Source organism: Canis aureus, chromosome 20 (genome assembly GCF_053574225.1).
Source record: "Canis aureus isolate CA01 chromosome 20, VMU_Caureus_v.1.0, whole genome shotgun sequence".
Taxonomy (NCBI): domain Eukaryota; kingdom Metazoa; phylum Chordata; class Mammalia; order Carnivora; family Canidae; genus Canis; species Canis aureus.
In genome coordinates this window covers 59,480,409-59,502,231 of record NC_135630.1, presented here as the reverse complement: position 1 = coordinate 59,502,231, position 21,823 = coordinate 59,480,409, and the positions used below count along the sequence as shown (strand labels likewise).

Below are 21,823 nucleotides of genomic sequence, written 5' to 3'. Positions count from 1 at the left end.
CCTTTGATTTCTAGTATTTAAACAAATGAGAAGTGCCACGTGTGAGCACCCATGTACACAGGCATGCGTATGCATATGCACGTTGCGTTTATAAATAGAGATGTGTGTCCTTTGTTGGAAGGAAAAATGCACTGCTTTCACCAAAACACCACATAAAAACATACATATGCAAGTATAGTATTACTTGGTTCTCTTTTTAGTGGCCCATCATTGATTTTTCCTTTTAAAGCCGAACGCTATGTATTTTTCTCATTTTTACATGATTTACTGTCTCCTAATTTCTTTCTTGAAAAAAAATGAACTTTACTAAGTTGCATTTAAAAATCTACTGGAAAAAAATGAAAATAAATAAAAATCTACTGGAACTTAATTTCATTATGAAACCAGCCTATTTTATAAATCTTAAGGGGAGACTAATTTTCCATGTGACTTCACAGGTTTTCTTACCCATCAGTAACGCTGACTCAGTGGCTCCCTCTTCAGATTAACTGTGGCATTGCAATCTCCATTTGCAGAAACATTATAAACAAGCTTGGGAAGATGTCAAGATGACGGGTTATGACCTGCGGGAAGATGCCATCCCAATTCAGCACGCCAGGGCTTCCAGGGATATCGCCAGTGATGTGAGAGCTCCTTTTTTCCCAGCCTTAACCAACACTAATAGATGACATATGGGAGTCAATACTTTTCTAATCTTTAGCTTAATTCCCAATACACTTAAGTAGAATGGAGATCATCATGATTACTGTCTTGCTTTGAAATCTCAAATCTAAGAATAACTTGTACAACAGTTCGGTGCCCCTTTTGCATCGGGCTTGGTTCTGTTCTTCTTATGTTTAAGCACAGGTTTTTATTTTCTTTTCACTATCTTCTCAAAATCATGTAATTTACAAGCACTTATAAAAATTCAATGGATACAAAAAGTTCTGTTTCTTGAAGTGCAGCATACGTAAGTTTCTCCTGTGATAATTTTAAACATACAGAATGTTCTTGTCCAGTGGATGGACAAGCATTTTTAAAAAGTTATATGTTAAAATGTGCTAGAAATATATTTTTCCATTTACGGGATTATAAATTTTAGAATAAAAAGGTTTCAAAGTTTACACTTTAATTTATTGACTAGATTCTTTGTTTAAATAAATTTAAAGTATGAAGCACTGGTGCTACTTGATTGTGGCAAAACGTGAAGGTAGTAGACAGTGACTCAAGGTTGGGAAACACTAGATAAGCCTATATTGGGGATAATCTAGAAGCACACTTCTTGCCTTAGAGATGCTCATAATGTATTCATGCATGTAGACATAGAAGACAAACCAATGTGTTAGGAATCATAAAATTTAGAGTATGGACTTAAAAACAGTGCCCAAAAGAGGCTAATGTAGGGGAGATGGACTTATTTGGAGCAAACTGTTTAGAAAAAGAGAATTAAGAAAAATGACTCTTTTTTGTTCACACATACCAGTATCTATACAAAACCGCTTACGAGAAACAGAAAGGCCATTATATTGGATGTCGCAATGCCAAGGAAGACCCTAAGCTGGCTTGGGCAGCAAGTGTGTTAAAAATGCAGAATGACAGGCTGTACAAAAAGGCCTACAATGACCACAAGGCCAAGATCTCCATCCCAGTGGACATGGTGTCCATCAATGCTGCCAAAGAAGGCCAGGCCTTAGCAAGTGATGTGGATTATCGCCAGTACCTGCACCACTGGTCTTGCTTTCCCGACCAGAACGATGTGATCCAAGCCAGGAAAGCCTACGACCTGCAGAGTGATGTAAGTTGTTGCTTGTGCAGAGAGGACCAGCCGAGGTGCCTGAGGAGTGAGCTGTTCTCTAGGGAAAAAGCCTTCCACAGCTTTGCCTGGTCATTCCTCCTAGACCTTGGGAAAATACAACTCCCTAATAAGCCCTTCCCTTTAGTGTTTTACCAACTTCACTGAATGCCTACCTTACTGCTAGGCTTATTTAGAAAGTTTTCTTTTTTACTGTTGGTGGTGCTACCAGAATTTTTCTGTAGATTCCTTAATGTGTGCTGTGTTTGTAGTTTCCTAAACGTGAAAATTCCCATGGCCTCTCAATTGAAGAATGACAGGGATATTTCCTTAAAATTAATTTCAAAGGTTAGCAGCATGCTCCAAACTCCCTAGTTTCCCTTAATGTAGTAGTCTTCACAGTGTGGTGTTTCATTAGTTTATCTAAAGTGTTTTTAGACTTATTTATATGTTTTGCCCATTCTACTGGAAATCATGGGTTCTTTTAATTATTTAAACTTGGTTCCCATGAACTTCAAGGAATGCTTTCTCATAATGAATAAATTTGATATAGAAAAGTATACCCATCTTGAAATGAGTTGCCAAGTGGTGGATTTAGGCCAGTTTTTAGAGAAATGCAGTCTGTGCATTAACCTGAATAACATTAGTATACGAAGGAATGCATATGAATCAAGTTTCTAAAGAATGAGAAAGGGAAACTTCAAAATCTGTATGTAATCCTTTTTGGGAATCCCTTCTTTTGAATTTTGGGTATCCATCATACTTTATACGCTAAAACATAAAATGTCCTTCTTCACTAAGATAGAAGTTTTACTCCATAATTCACTCCTCATACTATCTTTCTAGCTTGTTATTTGTATCCTATTAACTAGTTACTAAAATACCATTTCTGAAGAACAGAATGATTTTTTTATGAAATTAATAACTTGTGTTTGACATAGAGCAATTTTATCTGGTTAACCACTTACCTATATCTGAGAAAACAAGTTCAAATAACCAAGAAAATGTAAATCCTAATTCAAAAGGAAGTGCTATCTTGGGAAAATGAAAAGCCAACTGAGATCAAAATTGTGGAACCAGGGATTGAATTTTTGTTTTAAAATTAAAGTACAGTTTACATAAGTAAAGTACATAATATCACATTAGTTTCAAGTGTAAAACATAGTGATTCAACCAGTCTTTGCCCACCAGAAGTGTAGCTACCATCTGTGACCATACAGTGCTATTTCAACACCGTTGACTATATTCCCTGTGCCGTACCTTTCATCCCAATGACTTATTCATTCCATAACTGGAAGCCTGTATCCCCCAATCCCCTTCACCCATTTTGCCCAACCCTCCACCCCTTCCCTCTTTATAATCGTCAGGGTTTTTCTATATCTGTGGATCTGTTTCTGCTTTTTTTGTTTGCTTGTTTTTATTCATTTGTTTTTGTTGTTTAGATTCCACATATAAGTGAAATCGTGTGGTATTTGTCTTTCTCAGTTTGACTTATTTCACTTAGCATAGTACCCTCTAGGTCCATCTATGTTGTCACAAATGGCAAGACCTCATCCTTTTTTTTATCCTGAGTAATATTTCATGCGTGTGTGTGTGTGTGTGTGTGTGTGTGTATACACACACCACATCTTTGTTATCCATCCATCTCTTGATTGCTTCCATACCTTGGCTATTGTCAATAATGCTGCAGTAAACATTTAGGTTGCATGTATGTTTTTGAATTAGTGTTTTCATTTTCTTTGGGTAAATACCCAGTAGTGGAATTACTGGATCATACAGTATTTCTACACTTAATTTTTTGAAGAACCTTGTTACTGTTTACCACCGTAGGATTGGATTCTTAATTACCCCTTTAAAATACACCATGTGCCAGGTATTGTGCTAAGCACTGAAGATACAATGATGAATGAAGAGGAAGAACCAAGACAAAGTTCCAGACTTTAGGGAGTTTACATTGATAACAAATAAACAGATTTTAACTAGACAATATCAATAAAAAGTCTGATGGCTGAGAAATAATGATCGATGGTGCTATGAAAAAGTGAGGTGGGGAAAGATTATCTAAGGAATTACTACATTAATGGGGATTGCAAGGGAGCACCGGAGCTGGTTCTATGAGGAAGACACAGCGCATTCCTACAGAATGACCAATATATGCAAAGGGAGAGGGCTGTATACGAACCACAAACCAAAAAGCCAGTGTGGTCAGAATGCATAGGTCAAAGGGAAGCATATAAGATGGTGCTAGATTATCATCACCTTCTAGTCCATGTAAAGAATTTGATCTTTTTCCTAAGGCCAGTGGGAAACCATGCAATGGGAGGAATGTTGTGGTGTCAGATTTGAATTGTGAATTTTATAAGGATCATTCTGGCTGCTGTGCAGAGAACTTATTGGAAAGCCCGTTATTATTGCTTTAAAAGTCCACCAGAGCTAGTATGAGGTTACTTAAATATTATTGAAAACCTTCCCTGCATCCCATAGAGAGAGAGCTCCTTCTGCATCATTCTGCTTTATGAGTGCATAGGTGCCCCGCCACAGAAAAAGCAGACTAGAACGTTGCTGGGCTCTAACGCATCCTGCTCTGCACATGATGAATTGTGTTTGTTGGGCCAGTGCTCAATTTTAATTAGTTTGTGGGAGGTAAAATATACCATAAAACTGCTTTCTTACTTTATCATAATTAAAAACAAACCCTGCCTCTACCTAACTTTGTTTTCTTTCCCAGGCCATCTATAAGGCTGACTTGGAGTGGTTACGTGGCATTGGCTGGATGCCCGAAGGGTCTCCTGAAGTGTTGAGAGTCAAAAATGCTCAGAAGATCCTACTAGACAGTGTCTATCGGACACCTGTAGTGAGCCTCAAGTACACAAGTATTGTTGACACACCGGAAGTTGTCCTTGCTAAGTCGAATGCTGAAAATATTAGTATTGTAAGTCACTTTTCCTCATCTATGTTAAAATTAAGTCATGTTTGTGACTGATAATTAACCCAGTAATCTATCTGTAAAATGATACCATTGATGATTTTAGGTTTTAATATGTAATGTTAGTAGGATTGTTTTATTGTTATTTATAGATTTTAAACAAAAATATTAATTTCATATTAAATTTGAGTAACTTAGGTGAAAAACTTTTAGGTGTTTTTCCTTAATATGAAAAAATTTGGGATCAGAAAAGTTGAAAGTTGTGCACTGAACTAGAATAATTAAAAATTGCAAAGTAATGTTGTTATTGTGTTTTCTTCCGCAGCCAAAGTACAGAGAAGTTTGGGACAAGGATAAAACTTCAGTCCACATCATGCCAGATACTCCAGAAATTAATCTCGCTAGAGCCAATGCTCTTAATGTGAGCAATGTAAGTACCTCAACAGACTCCCTTTTTGCTTAGAAAGTCACCCAGTTGGTGCTGTGATATCCCTGGGGAGCTCTTTATAGGCAAGAGAGAAAAGATTGGCTGGCTGGGGATGGGGAAAACTCTTTACCATCAGCCCTCTGACCAGGAGTGAGGAAAGGAGCAGATCCCTGGCTCTGAGTCACCCAGCAAGGTCAGCAACCAACCCGGTGAGCCAATGTCAACGTGACAAAAGGGAGAAGAGAATAAGTTACAGGAAAGCTGAAAAAGGAATGAATGAAGAGACATATGAACAAGAAAGGGGCATTAATGACAGATGAACACAAAATAATTATGGGAATTCTTTGCAAAACTTTATACAAATTAACTTTAAAACCTGGATCTGTAGGGGATTTTTAGGAAATCATAAATTACCCAAATGACTCCGGAAAAAGAATTAAAACATAGAGCAAGAAATTAAGATTGTTAAGGACTCTTCTTTCTCCTCTCAGATGTCAGGGTCATCCAGGTGATCTCATAGGAGAATACTTTCAAAAGGTTAAGACTTTAAGTGATTGAGGATTGATCTGTGTTCTCCAAGTTAGTAGATGAAGTTTACTCTCAAACCCAGATTTTTTTTAGTTCAGATAAAAAATATATTTGACTACACAGACAAAAATGTATTACATAATTTAGAAGAGTATAACAATATGTGTAATAAAACTAAATAAAAAGATTTTTAAATAACATAATAAGTTTACATTAAATATCCTTTAGTACATTGAAATATGGAGAATACTTTTTCTTTTGTACAAAAAGAGTCAATTGTTAAATAGGACCACCCAAAATTCATAAAAATACTTGAATGAAAATTCATACAAAACTTGCCTATACTTACAAGGGCAAAATTCGTGTGAGTACTCTTATTTCAAACATGCAAAGCCCATGAAACTCTTAAGAATTCAAATTCATCTCTCCTTTCTACACTGTTATTAAAGCTTCCATATTGATTAGTATGATTTCTGAATTATACATTTAAATTATTGTTATTTGAGTCTTTCTGAGATTGTCAATACAGAATGATTCCATTTGAATATGAACATATATTTTAAAAACTGTAAATCAGCCACTACCTTAATTAACTTCTCTGTATAAATAAAAACACTCTGCATTTAGAAAATGGCTATTGTGGAGGCACTTGGGTGGCTCAGTTAAGCATCTGACTGTTGATTTCAGTTCAGGTCTTGATCTCAGGATCAGGCTCTGTGCTCAGTGTGCAGACTGCTTGAGATTCTCTCCCTCTGCCCCTTTCCCTGCATGCTCTTTCTTTCTCTCTCAAATAAATCTTTTTTTTTTTTTTTTTTTTTTTTAATGGCTACTGGGGTGTGCATAGGTGGCTCAGTTGGTTAAACATCCAACTCTTGATTTCAGCTCAGGTCTCTTGATCTCAGGGTTGTGATCTCAGCCCACATTGGGCTCCACGCTGAGTATGGAGCCTGCTTTTAAAAAAAAAATGGCTGTTAACCTCTGTGCCACAGAAGGAACATCGAAAATTCCCAAATAATATTCATCGTCAACCGTATAAGAAGATCTAAGAAATCATCCTGGGAAAAACCTCCCCACAAAATGTTTATAATACTGAAGATTACAAAATTGAGTTTAATTCTAAAATTTAATAAATTGAATTATTGAATTAAAGAAATCCAGTAATCATCATTGTTTGATCTTAACTGTATTTCAATGCTGCCAATACACCAGTACAAAGAGCCATTAAGCTCTGTTATATAAACTGTGAACAACAACTTAGAAGCCATGATTTAAATTGGAACTCTCATCAAGCCCAGATCTTTGGACTCTAGACGCAGTTTCATATTCCAGGAGCGTGGTACAGAATTAACCTTTTACCTATTCCCATCTTAAATGATTCTGGGGTTTCAAACTGTCCTGCTTTGATATTAATTCTACTTGAACCCCTGAAGTTATCAGTACATCTGAATCTGAAATACTACCTTATTTTTTCTCCTCTTCAGAAAATTTACCGCGAAGGTTGGGATGAAATGAAGATGAGCTGCGATGTACGGCTGGATGCCATCCCGATCCAGGCTGCCAAGGCCTCCAGGGAGATTGCCAGTGATGTAAGTGTGACCTTGTTTGACTTGCCCATTTTTAAGCAAACAGCCTAGGTGCGTCAGGAGCACATATTGTGATCCATCTGCTTTGTTTTTCCATCTCCAGTATAAATACAAGCTTGACCATGAGAAGCAGAAGGGACACTACGTGGGTACCCCCACTGCCAGGGATGACAACAAGATCCGCTGGGCCCTCATAGCTGGCAAGATTCAGAATGAAAGAGAATACCGGCTGCACTGGGCCAAATGGAAGACCAAGTTCCAAAGCCCTGTGGATATGCTTTCCATCGTGCATTCTAAAAATTGCCAGACCCTGGTCAGCGACATTGATTACCGCAATTACCTACACCAGTGGACATGCATGCCTGACCAGAACGATGTGATTCAGGCCAAGAAAGCCTACCAGCTGCAAAGTGATGTGAGTGGGCTACATTTTAGAATGAACTTTTCTACCATTTTGCAAAGACTCCCAGAAAGTTTATATCATTGAATTTTGTATCATCACGTCCTGTCTTTATATGCCAAGAGTTTGGTTTTAGTTAGACCTTGTAATATGGTGTCAGAAATCACCAAAGCCATGAAAGATTTAGATTCTGTATCAAGGAGTTAAATGGTTGTGTGAATATAAATCTTAATCGCAACAGTAACAGTATAAAGACAACTACTATGAAAATATTATTTGTGGAATTCAAGCGGAACAGCAGAGGTTGATACCATAAGACAGACCGTGGCAGTCTTATAGGCACAGTCTTATAGGCACAGTCATATAGGCACAGAGAAGATTTTTTAGTTGATAGAGTGTTTAAAAATCTTTGAATTAAGTTGCCAATGCTTTTAAATCAGGAGATTTGGAGTACAAATCTAAGATTACTTAGCTCTTCAGAAAAATCAGAGAATGAAGCTCTGGACATGCATTACCCTTTGGCCACAATAGCTGGAGCTGAATTGAGGCTAACCCCCTTTAAACAGAAAATATGTCCCCCAATTTTCCATATCACCTGACCTAACGATTTTATTTATGTTACCTGCCAGGCTGCTTGAGTATGTCATCCTTATGTTATATCTGTCCATCACACCAAGGGGTAGAATAAATAGGACCATGTGACCGGCGTTGCTGACATCACCCGGCCTTGTTTCCGCAGGCTGTCTACAAGGCGGACTTGGAATGGTTACGTGGAATCGGGTGGATGCCGAACGATTCTGTTTCTGTCAACCATGCCAAACATGCCGCGGACATCTTCAGTGAGGTATCACAAGATCTTACCCTGCCATTCAGTGCATTTCCTGGGAGACTGAACAAAAATGTACAAGCCAAAATGCAGCCGTTACCCATCCTCCATTTTAACAATCACAATTGCTGTCATTTATGTCAGACATACTTGTTCCCAAAACAATCCTGTACTGTCCCTATCACATCAGGGAAACACAACCACAGTATAATATGCAGTGTACTCAGCTGTTGCTTGGAACTGTATGAATTGAAAACTTCTTTTGTCACCAATGGCAGTACATGTGGGAGAAGTTTGTTCAGTTGAAAAAAATGTATTATTGAGTAACATGATGCATAAGATGATATATTATATGACTCTGGTAACTAAGCAAACCTACTTTAAAATCCATGGGAGATATGAGAGGCCAACCCAGTTGTTAAAAAATAAAATGCTAAAAAGTCTAATTTGTCAAGAAGGTGCCATTCAAATATGGCTCTCTATGCTTCTAGTAGAGAAAGACCCTTAAATCTTGTCTCTTTGTCCGCTCAGGCAGGACAAGCCATCTGAAAGATGTTTTCTTTCCAATAGAAAAAATATCGCACGAAAATAGAAACTCTCAACTTTACTCCCGTGGATGACAGAGTTGATTATGTGACTGCAAAACAAAGTGGTGAGATCCTAAATGATGTAAGTACATGGCTGTCATTCTAAAATTGTCAGATCGTGAAATGTCATTTCCAAAGATTTCCACCTACTTTAGCTCAGCGTGCAGTCATTGTCTGAGACACAGACTGTAATCATGAGATGATGCTAGCATTTGCCTGAACGACATTATGTTTCCTTAATATCAAGTTACTTAACCCTCTGGCCTCTCATTTCCAGATTAAATACCGGAAAGATTGGAATGATACCAAATCAAAGTATACCCTCACCGAGACCCCCTTGCTGCACACTGCCCAGGAGGCAGCCCGGATACTGGACCAGGTATGGGTTTCAGCCAGATGCCTGATCTTCCTGGAGGGTGGCAGGGGGGACCGAGGACGATAATATAAAGGTGAGAAATGTATGCACATGACCAGCGCCCTTCTGACTCCTTAGGTTAAGCTCTGTTGTGGCTCTCTGTCTTTTAGTATCTCTACAAGGAAGGCTGGGAGAAACAAAAAGCTACGGGTTACATTTTGCCTCCAGATGCGGTACCATTTGTTCACGCCCATCACTCTGGTGACGTTCAGAGCGAGGTAATTCATCTTTCTACGAGTGCACGCTGGGGGCTCCTGGGGCTAGCAGGCCTGGCCAGACCTGGGGATGGTTGGAGTCCCTGCTCCCTTCTGGCCCTCTCTGTGGGCTTTGAGAGTGTTGTTTTGTTTTGTTGGCTTCTTTAAAAGCTATGGTTTGAGTGTTTACTCTCTTCTATTCTCTCACTTCCTTAAAATCTCTAAGCTTTCCAATAAAACATAGGCAGAATTAGAAAACGAATGTATTTTTTTTACTTTTAAATTGGTATTTCTTCATATTTATTATGTCAGTACTTTTTGTTCTTTATTCTCGGGGAGGCAGGTGACAAAAGGCTGAGGGGCTGTGTGTGCTGATGTTTCAAGCTCCCCTTTTCCTTGTCAAAACTGATGGAATCTCTGTTTTTTTTTTTCCCTCCCACCAGCTGAAATACAAAGCTGAACATGTAAAACAAAGAGGTCATTATGTTGGTGTTCCGACAATGAGAGATGATCCTAAACTGGTTTGGTTTGAGCACGCAGGCCAGATTCAGAATGACCGACTGTACAAAGAGGACTACCATAAAACAAAGGCCAAGATCAATATACCTGCTGATATGGTGTCGGTGTTGGCCGCCAAGCACGGGCAGGACCTCGTCAGTGATATTGATTACCGTAATTACCTGCACCAATGGATCTGTCATCCTGACCAAAATGACGTTATCCAGGCAAGGAAGGCCTATGACCTACAGAGCGATGTAAGTGATTTTTGTTTCTTAATGACCTAGGAATGTATGGTGTACTCGGAGAGTTATAAGCCGCACTCTGGAAGCACCAGGCTTTGAAACTTTGAGCCATAAATATTGAATTTGTTCCCAGAAGGGAATTGAGGCTGAATCTGTTGTAGAGAAAGACCAGGAGCAATGATTGACTGAGAGCTTTGCCTTTTTGACTACGTATTTCTGAATAACTTTCAAAGCCAATTTTTTTAATTGGTTTTTTTGTTTTTGCATCATCTTTGACATCACCAACATCTCACATCGGCCTGGGAGATTATCAGCTGATTTAAAATAATAAGTGGCTTGGGGTGAGAATGGAGAGTGAGTTGGGATTTTAACAATGCTAGGTGGCAGTTAGCATAGACAAAGACCTGGGAAAGCCCTTTGCCAAGCATCTCTTTTCCTTCCGGCGTTTATGAACGACTTTTGCTTGCAAAGAATCAAAGCAAAAGGGAAACAAAATACTGATAAATTATCTGAGGGCCCAGAATGTGCTCACAAAGAGCTTTGGTGAGGATAGGGAAGAGAATACATGACCTAAGCCACCTTGCAGTGAGGCCTGAGCCCAGACCTCTAGCTGCCGCCAGCAGCTCATAAGGAACAGAAACTCCATGCATCGGCCTGATGCTCAGACGTACCCTGGAGCTAACCCACCTGGTCTTCTCATTACCACGTTGGAAACAGGAAGTCAGGCTGCCTGCCACGCAGTTGCTGAGCTTGAACTTGCCACCTCCCTGTTGCTGCAGCAGAACGATGGTTATGGACATTTAACCAGATCAGCAGCTCCATTGTGGTTGGTGTGGAGTGGGGAGGGGAGAGCTAGGCCTGGCCAGGGGGATGTGTCCCCTATTCTACCATACAGGAGCATTTAGTTGTATCACTTCCTTTATGTAGTTAGTCTAAAGGTCCCACATATTTCTAAGGAATTAAATATAAGTTCAACTAAAATCACACCCTCCTGGGTAAAACCCTTCCTTAGGCTCAATGCTGAAAACAATGGCTCCCTGCCCGTAGCTCCCATAGCCCTTGAGTGTTCTTGCTTCTACACTCTCCACTTATAAAGGAATATAAAAGGAATCAGCAGATTCCTTTATACTTATCCCTCAAAACACCTAGTACAGTACTTTGCTCATAATAATAGGCTCACGAAATACCTCTCAGATGAACAGGTGAAATCATGATTGCATCAATGGATGACAGTCACTAGAGGGAAATCCTTAAAAAGCTCCTGAAAAAGTTGCTTCAGACCTACTGTCTGTAATCCTGTGCCTGAGTCATTTTTGCCTGCGTTGTATCTCTCTTCCTGCTCTCAGAATGTCTACAAGGCTGACCTGGAGTGGCTCCGTGGCATTGGCTGGATACCCCTGGACTCTGTGGACTACGTGAGGGTTACGAAGAACCAGGAAATGGTGAATCAGGTACACAAACCCTGTTCTTACCTAATGCCTGGCCGCCTTGCCTACCATGTGGGGGCAGGTACCCACTGGAAGGAGACCGGTCTTCATCTCTGTTTCCTTGCAGATAAAATACAAGAAAGATGCCCGCGACAACTATCCTAACTTCACGAGTGTGGTGGATCCTCCAGAGATTGTTTTGGCGAAGATTAACTCAGTCAATCAAAGTGACGTAAGTTTGCTTTGTGTACAGTGATGTGTGCATGGACTGGGGAGTTCATTGTGTGTCATTGACTGCATTTGCTCACCTGCAGGTAACTGCTTGTAAGAAAATGGACAGTGGGGCGGGAAACTAGAAGATCATCTCTGGTGGGCATGTCTTTAAAGTCACTAGTAAGAGGTGTACTGTACTCACTTTCAAAAAAACATCTATATTCTTGTCCAAATTATTCTATTAGGTAAAATGAACTGAAATCTAATCAGTTCATTCATTTTAAATCTCTAAATGTAGACTGATTATTATCTTGCTGGGTAGAAACTATGAAACTTTAAATATGCATTTATATTAACCAAAGATTTGAATTGGTTTTGTCTTTTCTCTCCTTAGATAAAATATAAAGAAACATTTAATAAAGTATTGAAGGGGAAGTATACATTTTCTCCAGATACACCATATATCACCCATTCCAAAGACATGGGAAAACTCTACAGTACTGTAAGTTTTATTTTATGTGGTTTACAACTCAATTCTTAATTTTAAGCTCTTAATTCATCTTCTTGGCTGATTTTGTGAACAATTGAACTTATAAGAGCTATCATTTTTATTGTGTTTAATCTTGTTTATTAGAAATAACTGCTCTTGTTTTTAGAAGTAGCATTTATTCAGCTGGTTTTTTTTTTTTTTTTTTTTTTTTTGAGCTCCAAAGATGTGCCAGGCACTGTAGAAAGCACTACGGGGCTAACGCTCAGAGAAGCCCATCAGGAGCCCATGCCAATGAGGGGGATGGACAGACAAATAGATAATAAGGTAGCAGGTGCTATACCAGCTGTAGGTGCACAGAGGACTGAACACCCACTAACAGGGAAAAGAGAGGAGAAGGGCCAGTCCCTCTCTGGCAGTCATGTATAAATATCTCCAGCCAACAAATGGAACACTAATTTAATTCAGCTGAGTTAAAGGATGATGTGTGTGCGCGTAGTGTGTCTGTGTGTATGCCCAATGGGAAGCAATCTTTGGTGATTCTCTACCTGTGTGAAATGTATTTCCACTTTTACCAGAACTTAAATACAGCTATACTCTGTTATAAATGTCCTAAAACACCCTGATGTCTGTAGATTCCATCTGCAGTAAGCCAGAAGATGCTCCTGTACTCTTAGGTAGACGCAGTAAGGGCTCTTGGCCTTTAAACATAAATATTTTACCTTGGTTTTACCATTTTATTTTTAGCAATACCTGAAGGAAGTTGACTACAAACTTGCTGACACATATTTCTTTGTTCCAGATACTGTACAAAGGGGCATGGGAAGGGACCAAGGCCTACGGCTACACCTTGGATGAGCGCTACATTCCCATCGTGGGAGCTAAGCACGCCGACTACGTGAACAGTGAGGTCAGTGGTGGTTTTTCCTCTGTGCGTTCGAGAGTCTTCTCCGGGGAGCAGGTCCAAAAATCCCAGGGATTCTCAACGTTGTACCTACTTCACAGCTTAAATACAAAGAGACGTATGAGAAGCAGAAAGGCCACTACCTGGCTGGAAAAGAAATCAGTGAGTTCCCTGGTGTGGTCCACTGCCTGGATTTCCAGAAGATGAGGAGTGCGGTAAGCAAAGCTCACTGTGACGAGGATTTGAACCCTGGAGGGTGCTGTTAGGGCCTGTTGGTGACCTGTTCTTCGGTTGAGAGAGCCATGGGGTGGTGAGGAAGGAGTCATTCCTTCCCTGAGATTCATCCCCACCCCTGCTGGTTACCGTTGGTAACTATGGGCTTTCCTCCCTTTCCTTCCCTCCTCCACTTCCAAACCCACAGTGAACTACCTGTTTGGAAAAAGGAGAAAACACAAGGTGACTACTTACCCCTGTATTATGAAAGGAAGGGAAATTGGGAACAAAGAATATATTTAAAAAGTATCTTTTAGGGATCCCTGGGTGGCGCAGCGGTTTAGCGCCTGCCTTTGGCCCAGGGCGCGATCCTGGAGACCCAGGATCGAATCCCATGTCGGGCTCCCGGTGCATGGAGCCTGCTTCTCCCTCCCCCTGTGTCTCTGCCTCTCTCTCTGTGTGTGACTATCATAAATAAATAAATAATTAATTAAAAAAAAAAAGTATCTTTTAGCCTTTGTTTATCCTGAGGGTACTGATCTATACGAGGGATAAGACCCCGAGAGAGATGGATCTGAATAATTAACATTTTAATCTTTCTTCTTTTTGTCTTTAAAAAAAAATGTGCTTCTTTAGTTGAACTACAGAAGAGATTACGAGGATACCAAAGCAAATGTGCACATCCCCATCGATATGATGAATCACGTGCTGGCCAAACACTGCCAGTACATCCTCAGTGACCTGGAGTACCAGCACTACTTCCACCAGTGGACGTCTCTCCCGGAAGAACCTGGCGTTATTCGGGCCCGCAACGCGCAGGAGATCCTGAGCGATGTACGATGCCCTTTCTGCAGCTTGACTTAGTTACACCTTCACTCAACTGTGCCTTGGCCCCCTATGCTCCATTTGTCCCCGTATTCATAAATTTTGCTGCTTTTTAAAGCACAGTGGCACGCATAACCACTTTTTGGTGTGAGAATCCCCTCTGAGCCATGTGACCCCTATGTTAAATATTTAACCTGTTTTTTACTCCAGACAAAACTTTAGCTCTTCCTCTCCTCCTAGGCTTCTTTAGGTCAGGGCGGGAAAGCCCTCCAGCTGGTGCGGGGCCCACCCTATGACCGCTAAGACCTCAGCACAGCCAGTGGCTGATGGGAAATTATCAAAATGCCCGATTATAAATTCAGTTAGTACCTGTCACCTCTTATCATGCCTTCTTTCTTGCAGAACGTGTATAAGGATGACTTGAATTGGCTGAAAGGCATTGGATGCTACGTTTGGGATACACCTCAGATCCTCCAGGCCAAGAAATCCTATGATCTCCAGAGTCAGGTGAGATCTTCCCAGAGGGACTGGCTCTCTGTGAGTCAGTGGAATCGTGGTGCTTTCAGTGGGGTGACAGCCAGGCCAGCCCTGTGCCCGGGTTAGAGAAAGCTGCTCTAACAGTACGTGAGCCGCAGAAACCAGAGGCCCCTGCCCAATACAGCCTCTCCTGATGACCTGCTCTGGTGTGGGACCTTCTTGGTTTTGGTCTCTCCTGGGGTTTAAGCGTTTGATGTTTGTACAGAACGTTTCCTGCGAGGTGTTTCAGAGTGAACCACCCTCAAGCACCTATACGGAAGTTGCTTAGGTTAATTTGCAGAGAGTAGAATGCAAATGCATGCTTTGACCTTAGGGAGGTAAGTTCTGAAGTAAAAAAAAAAAAAAAAAGTAGATGTTTGGAAAATGTCCCCAGGATATGGTTTCGCTCTCCTAGGGTGGGGTAACAGATGGTTGAGGCACTCAGGGATGGGGGTGCATGCATGGAAAAGTCAACAAAATGACAGAGGATCTGGCAAAGAGCCAGGTTTTGACGACCATACAAAGTCAGCAGGAACACAGAATGATGGCGTCTCTGTTACTATTAAAGCAGAAACCCAGAATGAAATAAAGGCTCATCTAAGTTGGCACAAACCTCTGATTCTGATGGCAGACATGTATTTTACCATTTCTGGTGCCTGCGTTTTCTTTACAGATACTGTACACGGCAGCAGGTAAAGAAAATCTGCAGAATTATAACCTGGTCACAGATACACCACTTTACGTGACTGCTCTTCAAAGCGGCATTAATGCCAGTGAGGTGGGTCTTCTCAGACTTCTCACCCAGGACAAGCCATTCCTGTCCTTCTGTATTTTTGAACAGCAGAAAAGAATAACCCATCTTTTTTGTGTGTAGGTGAAATATAAAGAAAACTATCATCAGATTAAGGACAAATATACAACAGTCCTAGAAACAGTGGATTATGACAGAACCAAGAACCTGAAGAATCTTTACAGCAGCGTGAGTTATTTTTCTCATCTTCCCTGGAGACAATAACGGAATAGTTGGGATAGGGACCTTACCCCCCAGGTTTTTTCAGGCATCTCCAGATTCCTACTTTATCTCATCAGTAGACCTAGTGACCATTAAATGAGCCCCAAGTGGAGTATCACACCATGCCGTGCATTGGCACAGATTTGGGAGCTCCTTCCTTATTGCAGGCGGGCACGGTCGAAGCTACGCTGCTACCCTCACCCTGAACTTGTCCTTCCCTGGCTTCTCCACAGGCGAGGGGCTTGCAGCCTACAAAGACACTTTTTTTTTGGTCTCTGAATTGGTTAATTCAACAAACTTTTTCTTTCTTTTTCTTTTTTTTTTAAATAATAAATTTATTTTTTATTGGTGTTCAATTTGCCAACATACAGAATAGCACCCAGTGCTCATCCCATCAAGTGCCCCCCTCAGTGCCCGTCACCCATTCACCCCCACACCCTGCCCTCCTCCCCTTCCACCACCCCTAGTTCTCAACAAACTTTTTAAAACTTCATTTTGAAATTCTTTTAGATTTCCAGAGAAGTTGCAAAAATAGTCCAGAGAATTCCACCGTAGTTTTCTCTGTAATACAACCATGGAAACTAAATTAATGTTGTCACAGTGTTAATTATAGGCTTCATCCAGATTTCACCAAGGTTTTTCCACTAATGTGCTTTTCTGTGTCAGGCGCCAGCCCATTGTCCCATTTTGCATTTAATTGATAGGACTCATTAGCTTTCTTCAATCTGACCATTTCTTAATTTTTCCTTGACTTTTTCTGATTGTAACACTTTTGAGGGATACTTTCCAGTTATTTTGTAGAATGTCCCTCAATTTGGTTTTATATGATGTCTTATGATTAGATGAAGACAGTCCATTTTTGGTGAGCGTAACACAAAAGCTTCTCTGGCATCGTGGCAGGTGGGACGTGATGCCGGTAGCTGGTGATGTTGAACGTGGTGACTTGGTTAGGTGGCTGTCTGCTGAGCTTCTCCACTGTAATGTCACAATTTTTCCCTTTCTTATTAATACATATCCTGGAGGGAGATACTTTGGGACTTGGCAGATAGCCTGTTTCTCTTCAAATGTTCTCTCATGTATTTTACCATCATTGATGGGTCTTGCCTGAAACAACTTTTACTGTAGAAATATGCCTATTGGTGATTTTCTGTTTGTTTTTTTTTTAATCCCTCCTACATTTATTAATTGGAATTCTTCGGTAAGAAACAACCTTTCCTACCATTTGGGTTTTTTTTTTTTTTTTTACTTGTATCAGTATGAACTCATGGATATTTAATTTCTTCTATGTGATGTAGTCTGATATGGTTATTTATTTTGTTGCTCAAATCATTTCACCTTTACCCATTGGGCACCTTTCGGGGTGGCTCCTATAAGACCTTAACATACTCTGTCGTTGTTTTTGAGCACTTCCTTACATTCTGGCACCACAAGATATTCATCTTGTATTTTCCCTGTTCCAGACCCTCCTCTTTCCAAGGAGCCCTGGTCTATGTATTAAGGATTGGCATTTAAAAGGCAAAAATCAAAAAAATAAATAAATAAATAAACAATAAATAATAAAAAAAAGGCAAAAATCTAAGCACTAGGCGTGCTCACTGCTGCTGGGACCCTTATATGGACAGAGCTTAGAAATGTATTATGGATACTAACCTCTGTATGCATACGTATCAGTATTTATTTCCATTGTCTAATTATATCTATGCCTTAAACCATGAGTTCCTATTGATGCTTCCTATATCATTCAACACCACAGACTTTAGACTATCTCTTATTTTTCCAACTTGTGGCTTTTTTTTTTCCCTAGAAAGCCTGGCCCTCATTACCTATGATATGTTTGCTTATTTGTTCAACTTTTTTTTTAAAGATGTATTTATTCATGAGACACAGAGAGGCAGAGACACCGGCAGAGGGAGAAGCAGGCTCCCTGCACGGAGCCCGATGTGGGACTCGATCCCAGGACCCCGGGGTCATGCCCTGGGCTGAAGCCAGACACTCACCCCTGAACCCTCCAGGCACTCCTATTTGTTGAACTTTTATAGGCACATAGTTTTTAGGATTGCTAACCCATATTCCTGTGAGAAATAAATGTACTAACTACAGTATCTTATTTGGTTATTTTTGTCTATAGCTTAATGAGTCAAAATACCATTTTCAAAAGTAAACTAAATTGTTTTCTAACTCCCTTCAGCATAGTCTTGTCATGCATTTGTAACACAATTAGGTTTGTTATGATTTGTATTCCATTGGCATCCCCTTCCCCATTCTGCTTGATTCTGTTTTAATTTACACACAGTAAATCACTCTTTGTAGTATATAGTACTACAGGATTTTTTTTTTAAAACAAGATTTATTGATTTGAGAGAGAGAGCGTGAGCAGGAGGAGGGGCAGAGAAAGAGGGAGAAGCAGACTTCCCTCTGAGCAGGGTTCTCCAGGCTCATCGTGACCTGAGCTGAAGGCAGATGCTTAACCCACTGAGCCACCCAGGCGCCTCTGGACTATGGCTTTTAACAAACGCGAAGTCATGTATTCACCCCAGTGAAGACACAGAAAATCTATCACCTCAAGATTACCCTCTTGCTTCCTTTTCCTTCCTTGAGATCCACAGAAGCATTTTCTGCACCTATTTTTAAAGAAACAAACTTTTAAAAACCTTTTCTAGAATGTCATGTAAATGGGATTATGAAGTCTGCAGCCATCAGGTCTGTTTCTTTGTCTTAGTAAAATCCACATATGTACTCTACATGTTGCTGTAAAAACCAGTAGTTTATTGTATTTATTACAGAGTGATATTCCATTGTATGACTATACCACAACTTATTCATTCACAGTCGAGGGATACCTGAGTTGTTTCTAGTTTTTGACAATTATGAATAAAGCTGCTGTATACATTTGAGTATAGGTTTTTGTGCATATGTTGCATATGTCAGTTTTCATTTTCTTGAGTAAATAAACACGTAGGAATAGAAGCAATTCTTGAGTTCCCACTAGCTCCAAAAAGTAAGAAAGGATAAATAGATTTTAAGTGTTTTTCACCCTTCAGGAATTCCTAGACCTACAGGAAATGAACACAGCATCAAAAACTTTGTTTTAATTTCCATACAGTAAAATTTCACTCTTTGTGGCCTACAATACTATAACTTTACAAATGCACAGTCATACATTCACCACTGTCGTCAAGATACAGAAAAGCTTTTTATCGCTCCATGATAACTGCCAAACTAGAATAAGTACCATGGCAGAGAACAGAATAATGGACCGTAAAGTTATGGTCGCAGCATTAAACCCTTTATTCACCGAGGGGGACTTGGGTCCTACCGAGTATGAAGATCAGGGGTGGTTAAGCTGTGTCTGAAAAAAGATACAGGAAAAATCCCCTGCAATCCAACCAGAATGCATTTCTCTATACTCACAAGATGGTTTTTAACCCCTGTAGAACCTGTACAAGGAGGCCTGGGATAGAGTGAAGGCCACCAGCTACATCCTGCCTACCAGTACCATGTCCCTGACGCATGCCAAGAACCAGAAGCATCTGGCTAGCCATGTAAGTCAAGTACAAGTGTGATGGCCTCTCACCCACCCTCTGCCTTCCCCAGTTCTCCGCTCCTGGAATTTTTCTAGCTGACTCATGTGTTTTATAATATGTTTGTGTATATTGTAAAAGAAAATCTGAAATTACAATGAGCTATTTAGATATCATAGTAAGGTTTATGACCTTCAACCCTTTATGTCCAAAATGTTCTTAAGTAAAGCCTTTTTTTTAAATGTTTTTATTTTAATTTTTTAATAATAAATTTTTTATTGGTGTTCAATTTGCCAACATACAGAATAACACCCAGTGCTCATCCCGTCAAGTGCCCCCCTCAGTGCCCGTCACCCAGTCACCCCCACCCCCTGCCCTCCTCCCCTTCCACCACCCCTAGTTCGTTTCCCAGAGTTAGGAGTCTTCATGTTCTGTCTCCCTTTCTGATATTTCCTACCCATTTCTTCTCCCTTCCCCTCTATTCCCTTTCACTATTATTTATATTCCCCAAATGAATGAGACCATATAATGTTTGTCCTTCTCCGATTGACTTATTTCACTCAGCATAATAAAGCCTTTTATTGTAAAATTACCTATAACCTTCATTGCAGTCCTAAGAAGCTAGTTCTCTTTCAGAAAAATAACCTCCTTTAGAGACCTTTACCTCTTAATTGTGAACCTTTTACATAGCATTTTAGATCAGTATTTCTCAAACCTTTTTTTTTCTACCAGTGAGAGTTTTGTGTTTCAAGTCCACATACACACACACACCCGAAGTTTACGTGAGTTCCTTCTGACATAAATGTTCTACAGAAGACTATGTACTGCCAAACTAAAGGCAATACACTCTGATCATTTCAATTCTGTTCCATTCTTTTAAATGCTACTGGTCCAATAAATTGATTTCAGTGCCTTCTAGCCTAGAGATACGTGTTTCGCAAAAGACTTTGTTAGACAGTATGTGGAATTAATTTGATATTTACCTGGAGGAAAAACCAATGTATGTGACTTTACCCAGAACCATGTCTGTTTGGAGGGCTGCAAACACACTAGCCCAAAGGAGCAAACTTCATTTGGGAAGAAGAGTTTTGTAACTAGAATTTAGAAATCTAAACAGAGGTTTTCTCCTTTAGTCATGAAAAAAGTTGTAGATGCAGGATTTTCAGCAACTTGTTTTTGGAACAAAAGATGGGACACAGAGAAATCCTTTAAAAGAAAAATTTCAACAGTAGTTCTTTAAAAATGTGCCTTTGAGTACTGTCTTCTCTATAACCAAGGAATGGTTTAGAGGTAAGGAGCATGTGAAATAATCTCGAAAATTCTGCTGGGAATTTTGGTTGGTTTCCAGTCAGTAAAGGACTTCACTGCAATTCTGGCACAAATATTCCCATATTCTTCTTCTTTTCCCTTTTTTTTTTTTTTAAACTAAGATGTGGGCCTCTGAGTAATGAGAGAATTGTTATCTTATCAAGTGCTAGGAGCTTGGATCTTAGTCTCCGTAAGAGCCTTAACTCCTAGTTGATGAAATCATGGAGCATTAATTCATCGGCAGTAGGATTTAAGATCCGTAAGCTGGTTTTCCCATAGAAATTGGTTACAGTGTATTTTTGGAAAACCTTGTAAAAACTGAAATTCAAGCACTGTGTCTCTTAAGCATCAAGGTAATCAGTTACTAAAAACAAATTCCTAAGCACATTTTTCACCTTTCACTCATGGTTAAGATAAGTAAAGTCATTATCATGAAAGAGATTATTTAAAAATTATGTAAACTGTAAAATGAGTTTGGTGTAGTAGCAGAAGTACTAGTATGGGTATGGACATTTTTTAAAAAGTAATTAAATTTTATGGCTCTCCACAATTTAAAAAGTAGTATCAGATATAGTTTCATCCTCAGACTAACCCCGTGGCAGGTACTCATGCTACACCTCCACCTCTGCACAGATGAGGAAACAGGCTCACAAGAGGTGACCCCAAGTTGGCTGGACGAGCTGGGCCCGTCCTATTTAGTCTTGTACTCTTTACCAATATAGATCCATTACTCTCCAAAACTTTTTCTTCCTTTGTACTTTTTCTCTGTAGATCAAATATCGAGAAGAATATGAAAAGTTCAAAGCTCTTTATACTTTACCAAAAAGCGTTGAGGATGATCCAAATACAGCACGGTGCCTCAGAGTCGGCAAGTTTAACATTGATGTAAGTAATCCCAGAGGCCTTACTTCACAGCAAAGCCAAGTAGTATAGCCATCTATTGCAAATCGGAACATTTTCCACGCTGACAAATTGAATTTAAATAAAATATTTAAAA

At 39.8% G+C, this 21,823-nt stretch overlaps 1 protein-coding gene across 22 annotated transcripts in view; it reads left to right on the top strand.

Moving 5' to 3' along the window:
- The window catches only part of NEB (nebulin), a 200,154-nt gene that overhangs the window by 115,233 nt on the left and 63,098 nt on the right, over positions 1-21,823 (top strand). For all 22 annotated transcript variants that reach the window (XM_077861706.1, XM_077861712.1, XM_077861711.1 and 19 more), the window contains exons 88-109: positions 516-623; positions 1,463-1,774; positions 4,500-4,703; positions 5,023-5,127; positions 7,134-7,238; positions 7,339-7,650; positions 8,375-8,479; positions 9,032-9,130; positions 9,326-9,427; positions 9,574-9,681; positions 10,101-10,412; positions 11,747-11,851; positions 11,955-12,059; positions 12,435-12,542; positions 13,330-13,437; positions 13,533-13,646; positions 14,281-14,478; positions 14,872-14,976; positions 15,659-15,763; positions 15,860-15,964; positions 19,432-19,539; positions 21,598-21,711. In XM_077861706.1, the coding sequence (XP_077717832.1) occupies positions 516-623; positions 1,463-1,774; positions 4,500-4,703; positions 5,023-5,127; positions 7,134-7,238; positions 7,339-7,650; positions 8,375-8,479; positions 9,032-9,130; positions 9,326-9,427; positions 9,574-9,681; positions 10,101-10,412; positions 11,747-11,851; positions 11,955-12,059; positions 12,435-12,542; positions 13,330-13,437; positions 13,533-13,646; positions 14,281-14,478; positions 14,872-14,976; positions 15,659-15,763; positions 15,860-15,964; positions 19,432-19,539; positions 21,598-21,711 (3,147 nt within the window). The remainder of the gene's footprint in view (positions 1-515; positions 624-1,462; positions 1,775-4,499; positions 4,704-5,022; positions 5,128-7,133; positions 7,239-7,338; positions 7,651-8,374; positions 8,480-9,031; positions 9,131-9,325; positions 9,428-9,573; positions 9,682-10,100; positions 10,413-11,746; positions 11,852-11,954; positions 12,060-12,434; positions 12,543-13,329; positions 13,438-13,532; positions 13,647-14,280; positions 14,479-14,871; positions 14,977-15,658; positions 15,764-15,859; positions 15,965-19,431; positions 19,540-21,597; positions 21,712-21,823) is intronic.